The sequence below is a fragment of the Dreissena polymorpha genome, chromosome 3 (assembly GCF_020536995.1).
Source record: "Dreissena polymorpha isolate Duluth1 chromosome 3, UMN_Dpol_1.0, whole genome shotgun sequence".
NCBI classification, from domain to species: Eukaryota; Metazoa; Mollusca; class Bivalvia; order Myida; family Dreissenidae; genus Dreissena; species Dreissena polymorpha.
The window spans coordinates 2,972,714-3,000,276 of NC_068357.1; the positions used below are offsets into that span (position 1 = coordinate 2,972,714).

A 27,563-nucleotide genomic window follows, 5' to 3' on the forward strand; every position below is an offset into this window, starting at 1 on the left:
GCAAATCTATAAACAAACAACAAACTGCTACTTCAGCTTCAATAGAAATCTAACTAGTTTCACTTACTAATGCCACACTTGCAAGCTATGCATGTGTAATATTTGCTGTTGAGTCCTCATGACATATGTGTTGTTTACAGCTTCGAATGAACATACTGATCACGATGACGAACAATATGCTAACATCGGCCAAATCCGTTGTACATCGGGCGCAGATCGACAAGTAGATTTTTTTACTGCTTTATATAAACTTAAATTAAGCTCAAACCAACGAAATAAGAGTTGCATACATCAACGTTATACCATCTTTATAAATGAAATTGACTTGTTGAATAAATGTTCGTTTTGGATCTTTATTTGCTACAATCTACTAAAATATGTGTATTTTTAAGGATAGACACGAGGGTGAACCGCAGCTAGTTTATGCTGATATAGATATCGAGTTTCTGGACAAATTCATGGTGAAACGGCCAACACAACGAGAGCATGTTACAACTATGTATACCACCATTGATTTCGAAAGAACATTACAACAGACACAACGAGAATCAGGCGATATGATTGCGTAATGGCTGTATAAGGAGAAAGGTTTATAATGTTTTGAGATAACCATATACAAGTCGGTATGTGTATACGAATTGCTTTTGTGTAATTATTTATATAGTTTGTGGCATGTATTTCTCACGACGGCATACACGTTTCGATGCTAAAGTGTAAGTCGACCACCTAAGGATGTTATTTTGAATTGAAGGCGCAATACCCCATATGTATTTAACATTGTTACTTACGTGTACAATATATATATATAGAGAGACATGTATACAGTGGTCTATACATCTGCTTGGGAAAAGCATTTTCAAAGTTGGTATAAATATCTCTCTGATAATCGCCTACATTGTTAATTTATCGTGGTATGCGTTTATTGTACTGCGTTGCACTCTTAATGTCTTATTTCGTTGTCGTTTTTGTGTACTTTTCATAAAAAGTTGATTATGTTAATCATGTAATTGCTTTTCGGATGTGCTAATGAATGCAGTTTCATGACCAGTATGAGCTGAAAAAAATGTATGTAGGTAAAATACAAGAATGACTTGCGTACAAAAACATCACCAAGTGTTAAAACTTGTCATAAGGGAATTGTACCAACACATATACTGCGCAAATAAGTTTAAGAATGTCAAAGCATTATATTGTCCGTTTAAACATTTACATTAAACTCGTATGTCGATATTGACATACGCGTCCTAAAATACGCGACCCCAGTCTGTTTATTTCTGTCACAACTCATTATTTTAAAGTTAGTTTCGGATTTTATATAATGTTGGGAAGATATATGTAAATAATCTACATGTGAGATGCCGTTTAAAACTGACTTGATCAACACAAAGTTTCAGTTTCATTGCCGCAAATACAAGTGGAAAATACAAATCACAATAAACAATTGACAATACTCTACTCGCGAATGAATAGTAATGTCCTAGTTCGTTTTTATAAAAAATAACCGACTTCAGTTCGATAAAAGTACATGGTATCTTACCAGTATTGAATATTCACTAGAAATGATGTACTTTAAGGAAACTAATCAGAGAGTTCCGCATACCGCTTTATGCGCATTACCGCGTTTACAGTGATGTTTCGTCTATTTTCGTGTTTATGAGGCGCACTTTTATAATGTAATTGCATTCAAAGTGTCCACGAAGTACATATTTCACGGTGATTGCATATTATTTGATTTGTATAAACTATTCTTTATTAACAATTTCGTATATATTTTCAGAACATTCTTCGTTCATTCAAATCTGATCAAATCGGACTCTTTGGACCATGTTAACTCTATAACATGCATAAAAGTCTATTTCTCTGAATAATACACTAGAACAACTGATGTTTCAGTTAAAGCGCAATCTCAATACATTTTTTAAATTATAATGTTGAAAACAAATGTGGGTAGTCATAAATGTTTAATTTTGAGTCGCTAGCTGTACCAACTGTTACGGAATTGCAAACAACACAGGGACTTCAGCTCTGTGATTGCCTATAAGAAGAAAACTGTTCAAAAGGAAGGATACTATTGTACAAGTCCTGCATGTAAAAATATATTTCACACGATGAACTTTATATTGTGATTTTGTATTTAAATAAAAATGTACGAAGTCGCAAATGTTTAGAAAGTCCCCATAGACAGCTTAAATATAATGTACACTACATGCCTTGTACTAAGCCAGATTAATCGACTACTCCTTTATTGCAGACCTATCAGCGGATCAGCATTGTCAGTTGTGTTACTTAAATTAACCTTTTTGTTATTTAATGATTTATAAAACTTTAAGCATCAAACCAAAAAACAAACACCCTATTTTCGCTAAATATGCTTGATTTACTATTATATTCGGATGCGCAACTACCTGGTACTTATTTTTTTTTTACATAAGACCAACACTTAGCAATTTATATTCTGTCGAGAAAAAGTAATAACCTGCATAAGACACATACAATTCCATTTCCCATTTGTAAATTTCTGTGCCCAAGGCAACCAATTAATGTTAATGTATTATACCGCTCTCCACAATTGTATGAAAATGAGTATGTAAATACGTAATGATAAACTTTTGAGATTTTTTAAAACTTCAATTGTAGGCGTGTTTGGCAAAGACATGGAAATACTTAACACATAGGTATATTGGCTACACATCGAAACCGGAAGGGCAATAAATTCACATAAATAATTTATCTGACATCTTACATTCTTAGCTACATGTTTAGACTTGTTTACGCTGTGTATTCTGTCCATCGCATACTTGTGTTTCGAATCTGCATTCTTTGACCAGACAACTGCATAATTGGCATGTTTATGTAACATTTTATTTCGTGTAGTGTGTGTATTTCTGAAGTTACTCATAGACACATTAGACACAACAGAAACTGACCGTAACAAGCATATACAAATTTACATAATTGTAACGCACAAAGTGATACAATGTTTGCACATAGAAAATCATTGTATATCAGGTACTTAAAACAATGGTAAAATATGTTCGTTGAAATTCAATATATTTATATGTAATGGAATGTAAGTCGCCTGTTAAGTTTAGTAAGGAAATGTGTATAGTGGCGCTGAATTGAGTTTAACCTGTGTCAAGCAGTAAGTCAATCGACGTGGCTGCTAAAGACAGGTGACCACCTTTCAGATGCCTTTCTTTGAATGACAATGATGCTATCAGCCGACATCTAAAAATATGTCCACCGTCTTAAGCGGTCATTTTGACCCATGTCTTGACAATCATTATCTAAAGAGGCCATTATAATTGATACAATCCGACGACCCAGGGAGGATAATCAAACTAAGTTCAAAATATGTTCCAGTGAAGACCAATAAACCGAAGAGTTGCTTTAATATCAACAGGTACATGATGCAGAATCTGTCCGGAACTGCCATTTGTTGCCATAGAAACCTGCGCACAAATATCCGCCTGGACCTTTCCGTCCGAAATCCGGTCCAGTTATGACGAAATCCGGAATGAGGTTAGAAAACTAAAAATAAAATGGCCCGTCATTAAAAATATACATTAATTCCGGTTAAGATAAGTTTTCACTTATTTTTATGCGCCAATTCAATTAATTTTCAATTTTTCTTACATTTCTTCCAAAAGAAATGTACAACTTGTTTCCATCCACGCGACATGTTTACGCGCTTTAAACATTGGACTTCAATTATAATTATTATTGCTGATTAATAAACATATTATGGGGAAAATATAAGAATAACAAGATGTGTTTGCGAATCACTATGTCCTCCCATATATTTGACCTTTGACCTAAAAGGATGACCTTGACCTTGACTATTCACCACTCAAAATGTGCAGCTCCATGAGATACACATGCATGCCAAATATCAAGTTGCTATCTTCAATATCGCAAAAGTTATGGCAAATGTTAAAGTTTGAAGCAAACAAACCAACAAACAGACAAGGCAAAAACAATATGTTCCCCAATATAGACTGGGGAGAACATAATATTTAGCATTAAATGGTTAACATAGTTGACTTGCTTTATATTATACATTATATGTATAATAAAACTGTAACATACCGGCGACCGCGTCATTGGTGGGATAGTAGGTGCGGCCAAAGAGATGACGTCCTGAAGTCCTACGAGAGTGGTACCCATCAAAACAAGACCCAGATGGTGTGGGCCGTTGGGAACCAGCGTAAGAATACCCGATCTCTTGAATGCATAGTTACAGGTTGCCAGTCTAATTCCAGCTGAAATAAAACAGAAAAATTATTTGAACAATATCTGTGTTTATTAGGACCTATTGAAACAAACAACAATATTGCACATTATGTCAATTAAAAGCAAGCTCACAAAGAAATAATTATAAATGCCTAAAGTTAATTAACTAAGAACACTCAAATAAATTCATCAACATTGATCAGAACATACGATAAACATTTAACAAAAAAACATCAATATTTGGTAAAAAGGTAAAAAAATATACTTATTTGTTTTCTGTTTTATTGAAATTCGCTATTGGTTGCATGACAAGACTAGATGATGTTGTTTAAAACTGTCTAATAGGGAATGAAATCACATTATATTTTGATTAATTTCTTACCTGATGATGGTTGGATAGGAATTCTGGAAATTAATTTCTCCACATGAATATTTTCAGACGAATTGCCGATTACAATAATATGTGTACGATCTGAAAAGAAATCACAATACACAATGTTTATACATGCACCTATTTTTGAAACATGGAACATGTGAAACATATTTTGATAACTTCCGCTATGTACATCTATATATTGAGGAGCACATGATGTACCCTCATATATATATATATATATATATATATATATATATATATATATATATATATATATATATATATATATATATATATATATTGAACATGTCACAAATGATGACTGTAATCTAAATTTGTCTAACACTTTTTCTCAGATTATGATTCTTTTGCTGGATATAATTAAAAGCAACTTTAAGGCAAACATAATTGAAAAGTACTTTAATGCATCTGTTTGTATGTACATTTGTATTACCTGCAGAAATTAAATATTGCGTCATATTATTGGAATAAACTACCTATTTACCTAATTAAGATAAACATAATAAATATATCTTTTTTTATAAATATTTTGAACAAATCTTCAACACAGACCACATACTTCAATATAATTTTTAACAAGAGATGTGTTTGTCAGAAACACAATGCCCCTTATTGCGCTGCTTTGAAGCCATATATTTGACCGTTGACCTTGAAGTATGACCTTGACCTTTCAACACTCAAAATGTGCAGCTCCATGAGATACACATGCATGCCAAATATCAAGTTGCTATCTTCAATATTGCAAAGGTAATTGCAAAACTTTAACCAAGGTTAAAGTTTTCCACAGAATGACAGACGGACAGACAGGCCAAAAACAATATACCCCCGATCATTCGATCCGGGGACATAAAAATGTCCATTGAACATGTAAATGTTGTTTAAAAGACAGGTATATTTAATTATTGGAAAGAGCAGGTTTTGTGTAAACATCAAAAGAAAGAGCCAGATTCAAACTAGGTAAGATATATTATCAAGTAAACATTCTGACCAAGTTTCATCAAGATTGAGTCATAAATGTGGTTTCTAAAGTGGTATAAAAGTTTCATTAAGATTTAGTACTAAATATAACTTCTAGAGAGGTATCAAGGTTTTGTAGGAAGCGGTGTTTTTCAATAGATCAGAACCAAACTTAAATCACAAATGTTCATACCAAGTTTCATGATTATTTGGCAAAAAATGTGACAAGAGTGTTTTTCCTTAATAAGTCTTTGTGACATAGCTTTTGCCTTACATTATATAGTTATTAACTTAACCAATATATTATTATCATATAATTCTGACCAAGTTTAATGAAGTTAGTGAAGAGACTAAATGTGACCTCTAGAGTGTTAACAAGGTTAAATCTGATGCCACCTGACGCAGAACAGAGACCACACCAAAAGGAGATTGTAAAAGCTCACCATGAGCATGTAATGCTTAGGTGAACTAATAAGAGCTGTCAGTGGACAGCGCGCTCGACTATTCGAGTGCTTGACAGTATAATGTAAGCCATCATGGGGAAATTGTTCATATTCAATAATCAATTAGACGATCTTTCAAAAATAAAAAAAGGAAAAAAAAATATTTATTTTTTTTTGGGGGGGGGGGGGTAGGGGGGTGAGAGGGGGGTATAATGTGGGGTGTGGTCATTTATAAGATGATCTTTCAACAAGAGGGCCATGATGGCCCTGAATCGCTCACCTAACTAACCAAATACAATCCCAACCCAGTTTTCATCAAGATAAACATTCTGACCAAATTTCATAAAGATTGGATGAAAACTGTGACCTCTATTGTCTACACAAGGTTTTTCTAATATTTGACCTAGTGACCTAGTTTTTGACCCCATGTGACCCAAATACAATGCCAACCCAGATTTTATCAAGACAAACATTCTGACCAAATTTCATGAAGATTGGATGAAAACTGTGACCTCTATTGTCTACACAAGGTTTTTCTATTATTTGACCTAGTGATCTAGTTTTTGACCCAAGATGACCCAAATACAATCCCAACCCAGATTTCATCAAGATAAACATTCTGATCAAATTTCATAAAGATCGGATGAAAACTGCGACCTCTATTGTCTATACAAGGTTTTTCTATTATTTCACCTAGTGACCTAGTTTTTGACCTAGTTTTTGACCCCAGATAACCCAAATACAATTCCAACCCAGATTTCATCAAGATAAACATTCTGACCAAATTTCATAAAGATTGGATGAAAACTGTGACCTCTACTGTCTACACAAACAAATTGTTGATGGACGCACGCACACACACACGCACACACAACGGACGCCGGACATCACACGGTCACATAAGCTCACCATGTCACTTCGTGACAGGTGAGCTAAAAATAAAAAAAATGGAAAAAAAAAATTCTGGGGGGGGGGGGGGAGGAGGGTGGGGGGGGGGGGGGGGGGGGCAGGGATTCTGGGTTGGGGCATGGAGTTTTGTTTGGGTGGAATCCATTGTGGTATTCAGGTAAGTATTGTTTTGTCAAAGTTTTAATAAAATCTGATCATAAATAAAGAAGTTATGGCAATGTAAGCAAAATGTTCAATTATCTAAGTATAAAAGGGGCAATACTTATGTCAAAATGCTTGATACAGTTGTCTGCTCTTGTTTATAGGTTGGGGTCATGTTGGTAAACAAGTATGCAAAATATGAAAGCAATATGTCAAGGGACACAAGAAATATTTGGGGTAGTATTCAAACTTTAACATAGATTTATCAATAATATGCATATTCTAAGTATAAAAGGGGCAATAATTCTGTCAAAATGCTTGATTCAGTTGTCTGCTCTTGTTTGTAGGTTGGGGTCATGATGGTAAACAAGTATGCAAAATATGAAAGCAATATGTCAAGGGACACAGGAAATATTTGGAGTAGAACGCAAACTTTAACATAGATTTATCAATAATATGCATATTCTAAGTATAAAAGGGGCCATAATTCTGTCAAAATGCTTGATACAGTTGTCTGCACTTGTTTATAGGTTGGGGTCATGATGGTTATCAAGAATTCAAAATATGAAAGCAATATGTCAAAGGACATTGAAAATATTTGGGGTAGTACGCAAACTTTAACATTTGCTGCATATTCTAAGTGGAAAAGGGGCCATAATTATGAAAAAATGCTTGATAGAGTTGTCTGCTCTTGTTTATAGGTTGGTGTCATGTTGGTAAACAAGTATTCAAAATATGAAAGCAATATGTCAAGGGACAATGAAAATAATTGGGGTAGTACAAAAACTTCAACATTTGCACGGAAACGGAAACGCCGACGCCGGGGTAGTAGGATAGCTCCACTATATATATTTCATATAAAATAGTCGAGCTAAAAATACATCTCCCTACAGTTGAGGTGGAGATATTATTACAAATGTAGAATACTGTAAACATTTCACCACCTTATTCGCTATTAAACAACTTTCAACAGAGGTATTAAAATTGTTTATCCCTGATCAGGCTGATGCATGCAAGTAACTGTGATGGAATAATTTTCTAAACATGCATATTGCTTACCTAATTCATTGATAGATATATCAGTGTCTTTCACGATGTCAACGTGGCAATCAGAAGTGAGGAAGAATAGATTGGCAACATACACTGCAGATTTCAGAATGACCCTCTGGGATTCTTCTGAGCCTTGTGTGCCTTTATCGGGACAGAAACCGTGGTTACAGAGATAATAAATAAAAAGCTCACAAACATGCAGTGAACTACAGGTAAAAATAATTCTTATGATGCCATTTTTTGTTGTAAGTAAAACATACTTTTAAATATTTATTTATTTAAAACTATGTTTTAAATGCTTAAACACCCTGTTGGTGTACAGTATATAAATATTACATGTCTGACAGGGTGGCAGTAAATTTGTCAACTTGAGGAAATACTGTCACCCTGTCGGACATGTAATATTTATTTTATTATACTGAACAAACTATTCAAACATGAACAATTTATATGAACCATGAACAATTGTAATATTCAATAATTGCATTTAATTTCAGCAATGAACAACCATTAACATGTTGAGTGGTTAAGATTTTTGGGCCGAGAAAAATGAACTTCGCTTTATTCGGCACCGACCTAGTAATCGATTTATCCCATCAATTTTCTTAGACGTCAATTATTTCTTAAAAAATATATTACCGAACCAGCTTTCCGTATTTTATTTTCATCACTTGATTACGCAATTTTATGACGTACTGGTGTGACGTCATTTCGGTGACAAAACATTTTGGGACAACAATATGGACGTGGTGGTTTTTTAACAGTAAAATATTTGTTTAAAGCATGGAACGAATCCAAAACGTATTTCGGATTCTGTGTTTGTCATGCGCGAATGGGACAGTATAATTTTTTACCATTCCGCATGTGATTGCTAAGGTAGCGGGCGACAGTATTTTTTTGGACAGTAAATTTTTTCCCGCTGGTGGCACGTGATTGCTAAGGTAGCGTGCGACAGTATTTTTTGGACAGTAAATTTTTTCCCGCTGGGTCTAACAGTATTTCTATGTCACGATGGCCTATGGGAGCTTAGCATTGTGAATAAAAGTGAGGTATAATAAAAAACATTATAAAATATCTCAAGAAACACTCCTGTCAATACAGTAAATAATAATAGCCATGTCATGCAAATATAGGTCTTATGTCATATGTAGCAAGGGTAGCTCCATTACCAGCCTCCACATCTATGCAGTCTGGTCAGGAGCTACCATGTATGGAAATGAGACCACAAAACCTTGTGTGACTTGATAGCAGACAGCTTAGATCCTGTCAAGACTGCGCAATTGTGTAAACTGGTCTGGAGCTTCCCTGACTACATTGGGCATAATACCCATGTTCAAATTAAGAATAATTAAGTGGTCAAGCCATGCATACCTATGATGATTCTAAAGGGCTGTTCAGCAACCCTGCGTGCAGGCCCCAATGTAAGTGTCCCCCTCAGAAGACCCATATCTTGGTCGTCAGAACACTGGCCCCATCCTAAAATATTGAACAACATATGGCCACAAGTATGATCAACCTAATCTGGGAGTTTTTCTTTATGAAGCGTGACATTGACCTATAAGTGGTGTTGACTAAATACCTTCTGCATATTACCAAAATGCAATACATATTTGAGATAACTTTCACTACAATCAGGTTAAGGGCAAATGAGATACAGAATAAACTTAAAAATTCAGATTTTAATATTCAAATTAAAAGAAAGTCTGACCATGACAATGACTGTGCATGACTGGCGAATCCATTATGCTAATTGTTTCAACCAGAAAAAAACTTTCAGCAAATTTTCAGGAAAATACATAAGAGGGAAAAGAAGTTATGGAGCTGACATAACAATGAAGGGTCATACATGTTACATTTGCAATCTTATAAAGGATCACACAAGGTGATACAGCTGTCATTTGGACGTCCCTGTTTACATTTGTAACATTTGTTAAGATAATTTCAAAATACTAAGTCCATTAAATTACCAGATTTGAGACAAAAATTCATAACGTTTTCTCCCGCTACACTCGTCATATCTGATGGCATAGCAGTTGATTGGCCATCAATCTATTTGAAAAGCACATATGATAATTAGAAATGTATTATACAAGTTATGAAAACTAAACATCATTGGCTTGTACATCTACAAATGACAGAGCTTCCAAAACATGACTTACGCCTTTTGAGTTATAAATTGCAAAGTAATTATCCACACATACAAAAAATAAGATCTATTTTAAAAAAAAAACTGAAAGAAAAGAATGTTGTTGTTCTTGTACTTTGCACTTGCTCTTGATATCCTCTATCTTTTAACACTGTTTTAATTTAATAATGTCAACAATAAAGCGAGTGGTGTTCTGCAAAAGAGCATTCACTTAAGGCAAATATCTGTAAATTCTGGAAAGAATGTTATGGTTCTGACACATTGCACTAACCCCCTATACCCTCTATCATTACATGTTTATGACGATTCATTTTAATTCCTTCAATCTCAGCACAAAACAAGGTGTAGAAAAACCAACAGAAGGAGTAAAGACATATGATGCGATTATATAGGCTACTCTTCTACGGTTAAAACATGATTGCAATAAAACTGAAGACATGCTTAACTTACATATATATTCTTGTGTAAAACTTCTTTGAAGAAATGAGGCAAAACTGAGAATCTTGCAACATTTTTTGTTTGGAACTTTACCACATCCCATGTTACTTCAACCTGAAATAAAATGCAACTTGCTACACAATGAACAGAGATCATTGTGATACTATTGTATCTAATATGAATATGAATCCTACAAACTGTAATCAATACCACTGTCCAATGATTAATTATTGACTGGCAGATTCAGAGAGAAGCTGAACAAGGCATATCTACGCATGAAAAACATTTCTGAGTTTCAACCTATGTTGCTTTAACATATGCAAATCTATGTTAACAATTTCTTGATATATAATCCTTTGCAAGAGGCAACATGTCCAATAGAGCTCAGTTACCTGTATCTCAGATTTTCTGAAGGGAATGCACTGCTGCAGAACCTGTACACCACCCACTCCCTCACCAAGGGCAGGGTTATAGCAAACCAATCTGAATGACCTTGACTCTTGACCGTCTGTGTACTTCAGTATCGGGTCATCTTGGCAGTCTTCAGCATCAGGCCCTGTGCAAGAACCTGAAGACTAATCATAAAACGAACTTAGTTTATTATAAGTAATATTCTGACTAAAAAAGGCCATATTATACACTACGAGCCACATACAACATAATTTTGAGAGGAAACCATTTTTCTATATTTACGAACAGTGGCCCTGACTGCTGACCTTGACCTCATGAGCCAATATGTAAACCCATATTAAGTTGTTGTAGAAAAGTATACATGCTTGCATCACTAAAGCTCAATTTGTTCTTCATATATTAAGCTAAAAGCAATATTTAATATTTAGTTACAGTGATCTTGACCATAAACACACCCACCCCATGTACAATCCCTGGAGATAAAGAATATGTGACCTTTACTCTCAGGTATGACTGGACATTAAGTGTTTATATATGTAGTTTCATTAAAATAGCAATATTATTTCTTGATTTATTTAGCAAACAAATTTCCCTATATTAAATAAACATGACTTTGACCTTGACCCCACATACTCCATTTTTTATCTAACGCTATGTCTAAATAAGAGATATAATACAGTATCAATGTATTACCTTTCATTAAAAACAAAAACAAACAAAAGAGTTATGTCGGTTAATAGCTATTCATAGCTAATGTTTCTTTGTTACACATGTACCCACTTAAAAGAAAATTTGACTTGATCAAGAAATTAAATTTATTAAATTTAACTAATTTTATTAACAGTGACCTTGACCTTACTCATCTAATATGCAATCCCAATGGGAGGCGGATTAGTTGAGCTACGTTATTAGCTTAAAGGAAATACATGAAATACACAAAGCAGTTACAATTGCAAAATTGTCTCGTATTATTCATGGTCATTACAGCATGCAGTTTATCAACAATAAATATAATGCCAAAGAAAACTCAAAAGTGTGACAACCGGATTTATTCTGAAATGACAGAATAAATTCAAAAACAAACAGTCAGTAGGTGTAAAAAAAAGATCCTTGTGATCAAGACCTGATCAATTCTGTATTCATACCAATGTTGATACTTTGAAGAGTAATATTGGTAAATATAGACTTAATAATACCTTTGTCTTAACTTTTCAATGAATCTTTTAATAAGTGTTTTATAAATGCACACAAAAAGGTAAATGTTGGTAAACATCTCGATTCAGGCCATTTCGCTCATTAAAAAAATACCGATCTGTTAAAAGTTATCTTAAAATGGCAAGGTAAAACCTTGTAATGCACTTTAACTGTGAGTTTGTAAATTTTCAGATTCCACTTGCTGTCTGGGATGATCAATAGACATCAGTTAACTTTTTTCTTTTCAAATAATGATGACAAATCTTCTGGACACATAAGTATTCTGGATGGATGGACAAGGCCAATCTGCATCTTCCTCTTATCCATATATATACTCATACCAAGTTTCAATCAAATCCGTCAAAGCACTTCCAAGATATGGCTCTAGACACACAAAAAAAGCATTTTTTCAAGATACAAAGGGCCATAACTCCATTATTATCTGATGGTGTACAATGCCATTTGGCGTGCATCATCCTCTTATCCATATATATATATATATATATATATATATATATATATATATATATATATATATATATACTCATACCAAGTTTCAATGAAATCCGCCAAAGCACTTCCAAGATATGGCTCCGGACACAAAAGTGCTGGATGGACGGACGGAGGGAAAGACGGACGGACGGATGAACGGACGGACAGATGGACAGACAACGCCAAAACAATATCCCTCCGCCTATGGCAGGGGATAATTAACAAGGGACAAAATTGTCACAAAACCAGGTTTTCAATGTGAAAAAAAAGTCGGATAAAAGGAGACAACTCAAACTGAACTGATTGTTTATAATTAACCCCCTTGGTTTCAAAATAAATCTATTTATAGTCGTGGAGACCTTGACCTTGGAGATATTGACATAATTCTTTCGTGCGACACACCGTCCAATGATGGTGAACTAATGTGCCAAATGATTTTAAAATCTCACAATGAACGACATAGTCATGGCCCGAACAAGCTCATTTATGGCCATTTTTGACCTTTGAACTCAAAGTGTGACCTTGACTTTGGAGATATTGACCTAATTCTTTTGCGTGACACTCCCTCCAATGATGGTGAACATATGTGCTAAATGATTTTAAAATCTCACAATGAACGACAAAGTTATGGCCCGGACAAGCTTGTTACGCCCGCCCGCCGACCTTCGCCAATCTAATAACCAGTTTTTTCCTTCGGAAAACCTGGTTAAAAAGCACACCTTGAATCCACAAAGCTTCTGAATTTATACAATCAAAGACAGTACTTAGGTTTCCCCTATGATCCTTTTGGGCAGGAACAAGTCATATGTCTTATCTAATATCCTTCCTCGAAACAATCTTGTTCCATTCGTACCAACCTTTGAATCAAGAAACTGGTCAATATAAAAGTTTGTGAAGTCTCGAAGATATTTATCATTGACTGCCCCTCCATCATTTGTATCCCTACAAATGATAAAAGAATGTAAACTTTTTACAAGTTTTGCAATATATAGATTGTAGATGTAAAAAAATTAACCTTAAAATGTGTTATTTATCTGTTTTCTGGTCTGTTTATACTTGAACACTCACAGTGGTATATGAATTACTTAATCTACAAAAAAAAAAAAAAAATTTAATAATAAAGTCCTTCCAATTAAGAAAATATTAATGTTGTTGTAACTACGGAATAGCAGGATTGTTTCCTTCATTAAGCCGCAATTTATATAATGCACATATAGGTCATCTGATGTATATCAACAAAAATTCATCTTTCAAGTTTATGTCAGGTCTTTAACCACAGTATGTTTTTTAATTTATTTTCAGATAATGTCTGTGGGAATAAGAAAAATAAATATATTGCGCTTATTTATCGTTGCTTAGAAAAAACACACTACATAAATGTTTTTTTAATATCACTTTAGCTTACACTGTGTCCCACCACCAATGTTCCTTGTCCTTGACCTCTGTATAGTTGACCTTGACCCCTTCCTCACTCAGCAGACGATACATGCGACGTAGGAACCATGGGTGAACAGTGCGATCAATAGCTCCTGTTCGCCCAACAACTGGGACCCCACCCAGGTTTACAGAATGTTGGTCAGCATCGTTTTCAATGATACAGGATTCTAGAATGCTCTTCAAGGCTGGATCTACATGACTGGTCGCAATGTCATGCCTGGATGATTAAAAGAAGAAATACATTAGGAATGTAAAGGTGAGGTAATGGATTGATTTAGGAACTTTGAGACTTATATTTTAAAACGTTTTTTGGCAAAAACTCTACAGATGTAACATTAAATATTAGTTTTAAGACCATTCTCATTAGGTATAGATCTCATTAACCTTAAATGGCCACCATATTTTAAACAAGTGCTTACATTTATTTAACAACCAATTAACAATGCAAAGAAAAAAGTAGTTCCAAAACTGATAAAGGGCTTGTAGAAATTATCAATATAAGTGACTTAAAAATGAAACAAGAATATCAGTGAAACTGATGGATGCTCCCCGATGATGTGCTTTGTCAATCTATGTGTTAATAACCACCTAAAAAATCTATTATTAGCCTCGGTGACCTTGACCTTGACCCCAGTGACTTCATCAAAAGGTAGAGGTCCATGCAAGGTATGTACATGCCAAATATGAAAGCGATTAGTAAAGTATTGAAGGAGCTTTGAGAAACAGTAGCAAAAGTGTGAAGGAAGGAAGTCTATTATTAGCCTCGGTGACCTTGACCTTGACCCCAGTGACCTCAAACCTCATCAAAAGGTAGAGGTCCATGCAAGGTACCTACATGCCAAATATGAAAGCGATTAGTAAAGTATTGAAGGAGCTATGAGAAACAGTAGAAAAAGTTTGACAGAAGGAAGTCTATTATTAGCCTCAGTGACCTTGACCTTGACCCCAGTGACCTCAAACCTCATCAAAAGGTAGAGGTCCATGCAAGGAACCTACATGCCAAATATGAAAGCGATTGGTAAAGTATTGAAGGCGCTATGAGAAACAGTAGCAAAAGTGTGACGGAAGGAAGTCTATTATTAGCTTCGGTGACCTTGACCTTTACCCCAGTGACCTCAAACCTCATCAAAAGGTAGAAGTCCATGCAAGGTACCTACATGCCAAATATGAAAGCAATTGGTAAAGTATTGAAGGCGCTATGAGAAACGGTAGCAAAAGTGTGACGGAAGGAAGTAAGGAAGTAAGTAAGGAAGGACAAACTGGCAACTATATGCTCCGCCGGAGCATAAAAAGAGCAACATCAGAGGCTAAGCAGAAATACACTGTTTCTGTGGAAGCTTGACATACACAAATTGAACATACAATAGTAATTACCAGTACAGACATTTATAATCATATTATAAACAAGAGATTGCCAAGCAATATTGTCCCCTACCGGTGAAACTCCACCATTGTCAGTAAATTATTATTTTTTAAATATTTGTTGCCATGGCAACCAGAATTCTTGACGTAGGAACGAAATGAAATGACGTGCATACTCTCCATATTGCCATCTATCCATGCTTCAGGTTTCATGAAAAAATATGAAGAACTTTTAAAGTTATCGCAGGATCCAGAAATGTGTGACGGACTGACAGACTGACTGACACACTGAGCGCAAACCATAAGTCCCCTCCGGTTTCACCTGTAGGGGACAATAAATCAAATAAAACTGTGATATAGCAAGTTGGTTTATTTGAAAAATTGTAAAAAAAAAAGATTAGCCATTCAATTTTAAACTGATCAATGGTCGACTAGAGCTTGACAAGTCAAAATAAGTTGATTCCTACAAGAATTTAAAGTCAAATGCTTCATTCTTAGACTGTTTAACTCGAAAATACACAAAACAAGGCTTAATGCATGTGCGTAGAGTGTCATCCCAGGTGAGCCTGTGCAGTCATACAGGCTAATCAGGAATAACACATTCCGCCTAAAATTGGAATTTTGTTTATACGTAAAACAAGAGTGCCAAACTGTCACAAGATACGCCCGTTCGAGGGTTTTGGACACCATGCTCAATGCTTGAAAGTGTCCTCAAGACCTAGTTATTGACCCGGCATGACCCATATTTGAACTTGACCTAGATATCACTTAGATGTAACATCTGACTAAATTTGGTGAAGATCAGATGAAAACTACTTCAATTAAAGAGCGGACAACATGCTTAATGCTTGAAATGCACTATGTGACCTCGTTTTTGACCCGGCATGACCCATGTTCAAACTTGACCTACATATCATCTAGACACAACTTCTGACCAAATTAGGTGAAGATCAGATGAAAACTACTTCAATTAGAGAGCGGACACCATGCTAAATGCTTGAAATGCACTAAGTAACCTCGTGACCTAGTTTTTGACCCGGCATGACCCATATTTGAACTTGACCTACATATCATCTAGACACAACTTCTGACCAAATTTGGTGAAGATCGGATGAATACAATTTGAATTAGAGTCCGGACAAAGTGGCGCCGTTGAAAATGCACTAATTGACCCTATGACCTAGTTTTTGACCCGGCATGACCCATATTCGAACTTGGCCTATATATCAACTAGATGCAACTGCTGACCAAGTTTGGTGAAGATCGGATGAATACAATTTGAAATAGAGTCCGGACAAAGTGGCCCCTTTGAAAATGCACTTATTGACCCTATGACCTAGTTTTTGACCCGGCATGACCCATATTCGAACTTGGCCTAGATATCAACTAGATGCAACTGCTGACCAAGTTTGGTGAAGATCGGATGAATACAATTTGAAATAGAGTCCGGACAAAGTGGCCCCTTTGAAAATGCACTTATTGACCCTATGACCTAGTTTTTGACCCGGCATGACCCATATTCGAACTTGGCCTAGATATCAACTAGATGCAACTGCTGACCAAGTTTGGTGAAGATCGGATGAATACAATTTGAAATAGAGTCCGGACAAAGTGGCCCCTTTGAAAATGCACTTATTGACCCTATGACCTAGTTTTTGACCCGGCATGACCCATATTCGAACTTGGCCTAGATATCAACTAGATGCAACTGCTGACCAAGTTTGGTGAAGATCGGATGAATACAATTTGAAATAGAGTCCGGACAAAGTGGCCCCTTTGAAAATGCACTTATTGACCCTATGACCTAGTTTTTGACCCGGCATGACCCATATTCGAACTTGGCCTAGATATCAACTAGATGCAACTGCTGACCAAGTTTGGTGAAGATCGGATGAATACAATTTGAATTAGAGTCCGGACAAAGTGATGCCTTCCGCCCGCCGCCCGCCGCCCGCCGCCCGCCCGCCGCCCGCCCGCCGCCCGCCAAGGGGTTTCACATAATACGTCCCGTATTTTATACGGGCGTATAAAAAACTATACAAGCAGAAAGTGTTGTCCCTGATTAGCCTGTGCGTTTGGAACAAAACTTTACACACATGCATTAGCCCCTGTCTTTCAAGAATGAATCTGTTTTTCAATTTACCTGAAGAAGAGGTTGCTATCCCCATACTCCTCCTTCTTGATCCAGCTGGCCAGTGAGACCAGGGCCAGGGCTCGGTCTGGGAAATGAGTCGCTACATGCCACGCCCCGTGACCTCCCATTGAGTGACCTGACATGGGGAGATTACTTTTGTACATAAGTTACTTGAATGGTGGGGTTTAGATAATGGGTCGCTACATGCCCCGCAAAGTGAATTCCTAATGAGTAAGCTGCCAGGGGGAGTGTACATTTAGACAGTAGTTACTTGAATAGTGAGACCAGGGCCAGAGTGCAGTCTGGACAATGGGTTAACATGTTTCCAATAAAGACAATTTTAAGACACACAAAGTTGAGCAAAATGGATTCCTTATTGTTAAATTAAACAAAGACAATACTTTTTTCCCAAGTATGACCATTTTTGGCAATACCTGCACTATATATACACACAGTGATTTTTTTTGCTAAAAAGTACCCCCCATTTTTGGCTGCTTCCCAATTGCAAAAATCAATGTTTTTTTCCCAAAAAGCTGACCAAAATTTCCCCCCAAAAAACACCATTTCCCCCCGCAATTTTTTTATTTATTTTTTTTTAAGAAAGAAGTCTCTTATGACTTATGATTTCTTAACTCTAGATCTCAACTTTTTATTTAAACATCCAACAAAATATATATCTTTAATTGATTGATAATTCACAAGTTTGCCACTTTTATCAGTTAAAACAATCCGAATTTGACCAGACTCCTTTTCTAAAATTGGCTAGAAACACCCCTGAACATGCACTAAAAACAATTTTAATTCTGTTACTTATAATCATATTTATAATGCTTAAATTTTCACAATTTCATGGTTTATCGCAATATTTTTCCCAATTTCATGGTTAATCACGCTAATTTTCCCAATCCAAATGGCACAGGCTGTAACAAACAAGAAAGTGTCGGAGACCGGTGATGCTCCTCAAAGGTTTCTTTTGTCACAATATTGCACTATATATTCAGATAAAAGGAAACGTCTTGAGGGCACAGTAGTTCGGGGGACAATCATTTTTTTATAGAATATTTCAAAGGGCCATAACTCTGTGAAAAATCATCCGACCAGTACCCGCTGAAAATATGCACATCTTCCCTTGGTAGTGAAGCTTCCCATAAAGTTTCATTGAATTCCGGTCATTAGTTGCTGAGAGATAGCCCGGACAAGAATTGCACAATATGAACAGTTAATGGAAAATTTCAAAAATTTCAAAGGGCCCTAACTCGGTGAAAAATCATCCGACCAGTACCCGCTGATAATATGCACATCTCCTCTTGGTAGTGAAGCTTCCCATAAAGTTTCATTGAATTCCGGTCATTACATGTAGTTGCTGAGAAATAGCCCGGACAAAAATTGCACTATATGTACAGTTAATGGAAAATTTCAAAGGGCCATAACTCTGTGAAAAATCATCCGACCAGAACCCGCTGATAATATGCACATCTCTTCTTGGTAGTGAAGCTTCTCATTAAGTTTCATTGAATTCCGGTCATTAGTTGCTGAGAAATAGCCCGGACAAGAATTGCACTATATGTACAGTTAATGGAAAATTTCAAAGGGCCATAACTCTGTAAAAAATCATCTCACCAGAACCCGCTGATAATATGCACATCTCCTCTTGGTAGTAAAGCTTCCCATAAAGTTTCATTGAATTCAGGTCATTAGTTGCTGAGAAATAGCCCGCACAAAAATTGTGCAAGGACGGACACACGCACGGACACACGGACGGACAGACGAAGCGGCGACTATATGCTCCCCCCAAAATAAATTTGGGGGGGGGGGGGGGCATAATAAAAGCAAAAAAAATCACTGACACAACTTTCAGTACCTACCAGTAAGATTATCATTGTAAAATAAACGTCCAATTAGAATCACTAGCAAACCAACCTGCATACACCACATGTTTGCTATCCGCTTTGTTTTGGATCCAGTTGCAGTCCCTGGTCATTGAGGACAAACTATCCAGCGCTGTCATGGCTGTCAACAACCCTGGTCCCTCCCAATTGTGAGCACCATGTCTGCATGATACCATGGGATTTTTGTATTATATAAGACAAGAGGGCCTGAAAGGCCCAAAGTCGCTCACCTGAGATAACAAGATATTATTGGGACAAATCTTCTGACCAAGTTTCACAAAGATCAGAAAATGAATGTGGCCTCTAGAGTGTTAACAAGGTTTTACTATAGCCATATAAAGAAAAATGCCCCGCCCACTGGCAGCCATGTTTTTCAACCAACCAGCATCATTTTTTAACTCATCCAAGATATTATCGGGATGAATCTTCTGAACAAGTTTAATGAAGATCGGTCGGTAAATGTGGCCTCTAGAGTGTTAACAAGATTTTACTATAGCCATATAAGGTAAAATGCCCCGCCCCTTGGAAGCCATTTTTTTCAAACAACATAATTATTTTCAAACTCATCCAAGATATCATTGAGACCAATCTTCGGACTAAATTTCATGAAGATTGGACAATAAATGTGGCCTCTAGAGTGTTAACAAGGTTTTACTATAGCCATATATAGCCATATAAGGAAAAAATGCCCCGCCCCTGGTGGCCATGTTTTTAAAGCAAACAAAACCATTTTCGAATTCATCCAAGATATCATTGGGACAAATCTTCTGACCAAGTTTCATGATGATCGGAAAATAAATGTGACCTCTACAGTGTTAACAAGTTTAAACTAGATCTATAGCAATATAAGGAAAATAACCCCGCCCCTGTGGTGGCCATGTTTTTCAACCAAGCGGCATCATTTTTGAACTCGTCCAAGATATTATTGGGTTGATTCTTCTGACCGAGTTTAATGAAGATCGGACTATAAATGTGGCCTCTAGAGTTTTAACAAGATTTTACTATAGCCTTATACAGCCATATAAGGAAAAATGCCCAGCCCCTTGGCGGCCATGTTATTCAAGCAAATGTAACCATTTTCGAACTCATCCAAGATATCATTAAGACAAATCTTCTGACCATATTTCATCAAGATTGGACAATAAATGTGGCCTCTAGAGTGTTAACAAGGTTTTACTATAGCCATATAAGGAAAAATGCCCCGCCCCTTGGCGGCCATGTTTATCAACCAACCGGCATCATTTTCGAACTTGTCCAAGATATGATAAGGATAAAACTTCTGACCAAGTTTCATTAAGATTGGACAATAAATGTGGCCTCTAGAGTGTTAACAAGACTTTACTATAGCCATATACATGTATAGCCATATAAGGAAAAATGCCCCGCCCCTTGGCAGCCATGTTTTTCAAGCAAAGGTAACCATTTTTTAACTCATCAAAGATATCAGCGGGACAAATCTTCTGAGCAAGTTTCATGAAGATCGGAAAATAAATGTGGCCTCTAGAGTGTTAACAATGTTTTACTATAGCCATATAAGGAAAAATGCCCCGCCCCCTGGCGGCCATGTTTTTCAACCAACCAGCATCATTATCAAACTTGTCCAAGATATTATTGGGATGAATCTTCTGACCAAGTTTCATGAAGATCAGACAATAAATGTGGCCTCTAGAGTGTTAACAAGATTTTACTATAGCCATATATAGCCATATAAGGAAAAATGCCCCGCCCCTTGGCAGCCATGTTTTTCAAGCAAAGGTAACCATTTTCGAACTCATCCAAGAAATCATTGAAAACAATCTTCTGACCTAATTTCATGAAGATTGGACAATAAACGTGGCCTCTAGAGAGTTAACAATTCAAATGTTGACGCCGCACAACGCACGACGGAAGACGGACAAAAGGCGATCACAAAAGCTCACCATGAGCACGTTGTGCTCAGGTGAGCTGAAAACAGAAACTCTTAGATCATTGAACATTTACAAAAAATGTAACAATGGTACATATTTAAAACCAGTTAACTTTTGAAAACAGTGTTGCTATGCTGTCAGAATTGAGGGCATTGATCATCAATATTAAAGTTTAAGGTTTAAAAAAACACAATGCATTAAATAAATTCAACTTTTAATAGATATCTGTTATGTTCTAAGAAGAAAGTTGTACCTGATACCTTTACTCTAATAATTTTTTTTCAATAAAAGCTAAACTAACAAGACGGCCTGAAAGGCTTAAAGTCGCTCACCTGAGATAACAAGATATTATTGGTACAAATCTTCTGACCAAGTTTCATGAAGATCGGAAAATATATGTGACCCCTAGAGTGTTAACAAGGTTTTACTATAGCCATATAAGGAAAAATGCCCGCCCCCTGGCAGCCATGTTTTTCAACCAACCAGCATCATTTTTTAACTCTTCCAAGATATTAATGGGAGGAATCTTCTGACCAAGTTTCATGAAGATCAGACAGTAAATGTGGCCTCTTATAGAGTGTTAACAAGATTTTACTATAGCCATATACGGAAAAATGCCCCGCGCCTGTGAAGCCATGTTTTTCAAGCAAACAATTATTTTCGAACTCATCCAAGATATCATTGAAACCAATCTTCTGGCCAAATTTCATGAAGATTGGACAATAAATGTGGCCTCTAGAGTGTTAACAAGGTTTTACTATAGCCATATATAGCCATATAAGGAAAAATGCCCCGCCCCTTGGTGGCCATGTTTTTAAAGCAACCAATGCCATTTTAGAAGTCATACAAGATATCATTGGGAAAAATCTTCTTACCAATTTTCATGATGATCGGAAAATAAATGTGACCCCTAGAGTGTTAACAAGGTTTTACTATAGCCATATACATGTAAGGAAAAATGTCCCGCCCCCGTGGTGGCCATGTTTTTCAACCAACCGGCATCATTTTTTAACTCGTCCAAGATATTATTTGGATGAATCTTCTGACCAAGTTTCATGAAGATCGGACTATAAATGTGGCCTCTAGAGTGTTAACAAGATTTTACTATAGCCATATATAGCAATATAAGGAAAAATGCCCGCTCCTTGGCAGCCATGTTTTTTTAAGCAAACGTAACCATTTTCTAACTCATCCAAGATATCAATAAGACAAATCTTCTGACCATATTTCATTAACATTGGACAATAAATGTGGCCTCTAGAGTGTTAACAAGGTTTAACAATAGCCATATAAGGAAAAATGCCCCGCGCACTGGCTGCCATGTTTTTTAACCAAAGGGCATCATTTTTGAACTCGTCCAAGATATTATTGAGATGAATCTTCTGACCAAATTTCATGAAGATTTGACAATAAATGTGGCCTCTAGAGTGTTAACAAGATTTTACAATAGCCCTATATAGCCATATTAGAAAAAATGCCCCGCCCCCTGGCGGCCATGTTTTTTCACCGATCTGGACAATTATTGAACTTGTCCGAGATATCAATGAAACCAATGTTTTGACCAAGTTTGATGATGATTGGGCAAAAATTGTGACTTCTAGAGTGTTCACAAGGTTTCTCTAATGCCATATAAGGAATACTGCCCCGTCCCCTGGCGGCCATGTTTTTCAACATACCGGAACCATTTTTTAACTCAACCAACATATTATTTATACAAACATTTTGACAAAGTTACATGAAGATTGGGCATCAAATGTGACTTCTACAGTTTTCACAAGGTTTTTCTTTTTTGTGACCTAGTTTTTGACCCAGCATGACCCAGTTTCGAACTCAGTCGAGGTATCAATGGGACAAATGTTCTGACCAAGTTTTATGAAGATCATACAATAAATGTGGCCTCTAGAGTATTCACAAGGCAAAATGTTGACGACACATGACGGACGACGGACAAAAGGCGATCACAAAAGCTCACCATGAGCACGTTGTGCTCAGGTGAGCTAAAAATGGCGTGGCAGAGGCCCACGCGTATCCCATGCAACGCCGCATGCTGTAAGTAAAATGAGTGAAAATCTCTGACCTGTCCCACCCCAAACCCCCATAACTTTTGACCCAGGGGTCAAATCAAAAATCCAAATAGTGCACTGTCACACATATGCTCATAGCAACCATGTATGTAAGTTTCAAGGTTCTAGTGCTTATAGTGTAGGAGGAGGTAGTGGCCAGGACGGACTGACAGACAGACAGACGGCGGAGATAACCACATAATCCCCACGCTTTTCGAAAAGCGTGGGAATAAATATAGATCAATATAAGGATTATAAGGATGGTTTTCGAATAAAAAACCCTCACATTTAAGTATAAATGGTTTTCAAATACCAAGAAATAAATAGAAATAACATTTATATGAAAGATGAACTGTAAAGAAATGTATGACCTCAATGTTTCTTTTTTATTTGATTTTATGAGTATAGGTCCTGTTATTTATAAAAGCCCCATCACCTGGTAGGGGCTAGGGTCCATGCTCGAGGAAAGCCAAACACAAACTCCCCTCCGACCATGTGTTTGTAGGAGTCTGCCTGGTTCTGTGGGGGAATCGTGGTACCATGCAGTGAAAGCACTGTAGGGCAAACATCCCCGGGGCAATGCTGGAAATATATAACAACAATTACATTACAACATCTTGGTGAGCATTCAACAAAGATTTTTTCCATGTATTTTATTGTTGAAAGAGCATTAGCTTATTAATATAGGTCCATTTTATGTTATACATGTAATACAATTTAATACTAAGCTTTTCAACACATTTATGCTGATTGCAAAGTTAGATCACAATTAAAGATTTCAAAAGGTTTATAATAGGGTGAAAGTAATGACATTTCCAAACTGTAAGTTTCAAATAATTCATATGAAAATGACACAAGATCAGTTTATGTTGTGTCTTACTCATAATTAAAGAATACTCAAGAATATTAAACATTTCTTCCACATCCAAATGTAACAGTAGCACAGAAAAAACTATTTAAAACATAAAAACAAATATGATCCTGACCTCTAATGGCTGAATAGCGGCTGCGTGTTGTATGGAACCATCATGGTCGCGGAATGTGAACAAGAAAGATTGTTTCCCTTTCCTACACCGAATCGTTATCGGTAACGATGAAACACCTATAGATGTTGTGACCTTTAAGTTTAATCTTATATCCCAAGGGGATTCTGGTTCTGAACAATGAGAAATGAGCTTGTCTGAGGAACTGGTGGAATAGAGAACAAGATTTAAGGCATACGTTTGTCCAGGCGCAATCAAAACACTGGGATTCAACATTTTCACATCCAGTTTACCACTTACATCAGATATCTTGGATTCAATGTCACTTAATGTCACCTTTGTAATCTTCACAAAATTTGAGCTGTCATAGTTTGCAACTGGAACGGCGAGGTGCTTTCCAAAAAGTTGTCCATCCAACAAATCTGGGAGAAAGTTAGGTGATAAAAGTTCAAAGCCATTTCTGGCAGTCGTAAATTGGCAATGGACTTGAGCATTTATTTTAGTACGCACACGAATGTAGATTGTATGAAGGCCTTGATCTACACTTACACCAAACCAATACTTCTGTCTGTGATAAACATCTCCAGGCACTGGAACATCGTCAATGAACACTGTATGAGGACCTAGACACTGAACAATAAGGTCAAGTCCCTTTTCATTGACTGCAAACTCCCCTACCAACCACCCCTGCCATTCTGTTATACCCATTGACCCTAGACTATTCACAAGCTCATTCCAATTAATCTTTGGCTGGACCTGAATCCCTTTATCAGGCCCTGCTTGTTTAATAAACATCCAATTTATTTCCCCGCCAGACGACAGTTCTGAATACATCTTGGCATTTTTCTTAAACCGAAATTTAGACACTTCTCTGATTCCTCCAAAAGATTCTACTGGATCCCCATCAACTTCTGTTTTGCCAATCACAAAGGGCCCAATGAAAGACCATTCCTTGACGTATTCCGAATAAGGCCCCATGATACTTTTGGCTTGTTTAAAGCACCTGTTAGCTGCAGACTCCTGGCCTTGCTGCTTATAGATGGTCCCTAGAGTTGACCAGAGAGATCCTGATGATTCAAACTGCTTGTCTTTGAAAGATTCCAAGATACAAAGCTGTGTTACTGAAACATCCTGTAATAAAAGACAACATTATTACATTCAGAATCATAATAGTGTTTTCATGTACAAATACTGGAAATAAATAACAAAAATGCTTTGCTTGAAGATGTTTGTTTTGGTTGAGCCATACCTGTAACCATCATTATAATTTCAGCTCAAAAAATAATGCCATGATAAATTCAATAGCAACAAGGGACAAAATTGTCACAAAACCAGGTTTTCATTGTGAAAAAAAATCTGATTAAGGGAGACAACTCAAACTGAACTTTTGAAATGAACAAACAAAATTAACCCCCTTTGTAAGTTTGTTTCAAAATAAATCTATTTTAAGTTGTGGTGACCTTGACATTGGAGATATTGACGTGATTCTTTCGTGCGACACACCGTCCCATGATGGTGAACAAATGTGCCAAATAATTGTAAAATCTCACAATGAATGACATAGTTATGGCCCAGACAAGCTCATTTATTGCCCATTTTGACCTTTGAACTCAAAGTGTGACCTTGACCTTGGAGATATCGACGTAATTATTTCGCGCGACACACTGTCCAATGATGGTGAACAAATGTGCCAAATGATTTTAAAATATGACAATGAACGACATAGTTATGGCCCGGACAAGCTTGTTCCGCCCGCCCGCCTGCCAGCCCGCACGCATTCGCCAATCTAATAACCAGTTTTTTCCTTCGGAAAATCTGGTTAACAAAATGAGATTAGTTAACTAAAAGTCATTACACATTTCTTTGCATGAAAGTAGAACAAAGAATTCTTTCTGTTGTATTTATACGGTAATTCTTTCAATATGTTATTAAAGGACTTGTTCACAGTTTGGAAAACTAACAATAAAAAAATCTCATAGGTTCAAAAAACAATGTATGCATTCGGAGTTTTTAATCAAGCAAAATAACATACCTGACTAGGACAAATGTTCAAAATACATGTTTGTTCATTTATAACAATCAAAATCAGAAAATAATAAAGCATTTGTCATGTTTTTAATTGAAAACTAAACAACATGACATATAAACTGCATTCAAAGCCTGTGTGGTATTATGGTAGCACTTCAGCCTGTTCTTCTTGAAGTCCTGGGTTTGAATACCAGGGTGGCTTCTTTTTTTCTTGATTTCAAACTAACATAGTTTTTTTGTACATTCATTAAATGACATTTTTCAAAATTCTGAAAAATCTGTGAATAAGCCCATTTGCTCAAGCAAGACAACTCAAAAGTTCCTCTTATTCTTATTATCATGTTACAATTATATTATTACTAGAACTTCTGTTGTAATTAAAGTCTAAAAATTTAATTCACCAGTACCGGTACTTACTTTTGCTTCAAGCCTCAAACTGTCCAGTGAGCGAAAAGAAAACTTCTTCAATGTGCAATGAACTCCTTTCTTAAGTAACTTGTCAGTTTCCTTCTTAATAAAATCGACCTGAAAGAATGATAAATTATACATTAACTATATATTATAAACGAAATATAAATACTTATAAATACATGATTTTACATGAACATACTTAGTCTGACAAAATAAGTTCAATTTAAAAAACATGCTCAGTTGTATATCACCTATAATTTTATATTGTAAATTAATAAGTTAGCAATTAAATAATTACACATTTTCTGGTCAAATATCAATTTCTAACTGTTTGTGTGCCTAAAAGCGTAATATAAGATAAATTACCAGATTGTAATAACTGCTGTGAACCTTGGTTTTATGTCATTATAATAAAATTTGTATTCTCGCATTTTCTACTTCTCATTGCTAGCATGATATATTTACCATGTTTAAATCTTGATACGTAAAAGCTTTTAATTATCACATGAAAAGCTTGTTAAGATCAAAATATGTGTCA

At 36.1% G+C, this 27,563-nt stretch overlaps 1 protein-coding gene across 1 annotated transcript in view; it reads right to left on the minus strand.

The window, feature by feature from the left end:
* Positions 1-2,897: 2,897 nt before the first annotated feature.
* The window catches only part of LOC127873646 (uncharacterized), a 31,643-nt gene continuing 6,977 nt past the window's right edge, over positions 2,898-27,563 (minus strand). The window contains exons 2-16 of the mRNA XM_052417531.1: positions 27,032-27,139; positions 24,590-25,717; positions 24,040-24,185; positions 19,665-19,795; positions 17,754-17,880; positions 14,217-14,465; positions 13,669-13,753; positions 11,107-11,289; positions 10,727-10,828; positions 10,098-10,179; positions 9,502-9,606; positions 8,140-8,271; positions 4,616-4,705; positions 4,090-4,262; positions 2,898-3,531 (exon numbers count right to left, since the gene is read on the minus strand). Coding sequence (XP_052273491.1) covers positions 3,397-3,531; positions 4,090-4,262; positions 4,616-4,705; positions 8,140-8,271; positions 9,502-9,606; positions 10,098-10,179; positions 10,727-10,828; positions 11,107-11,289; positions 13,669-13,753; positions 14,217-14,465; positions 17,754-17,880; positions 19,665-19,795; positions 24,040-24,185; positions 24,590-25,717; positions 27,032-27,139 — 2,976 coding nt within the window. The 3' untranslated portion in view covers positions 2,898-3,396. The remainder of the gene's footprint in view (positions 3,532-4,089; positions 4,263-4,615; positions 4,706-8,139; positions 8,272-9,501; positions 9,607-10,097; positions 10,180-10,726; positions 10,829-11,106; positions 11,290-13,668; positions 13,754-14,216; positions 14,466-17,753; positions 17,881-19,664; positions 19,796-24,039; positions 24,186-24,589; positions 25,718-27,031; positions 27,140-27,563) is intronic.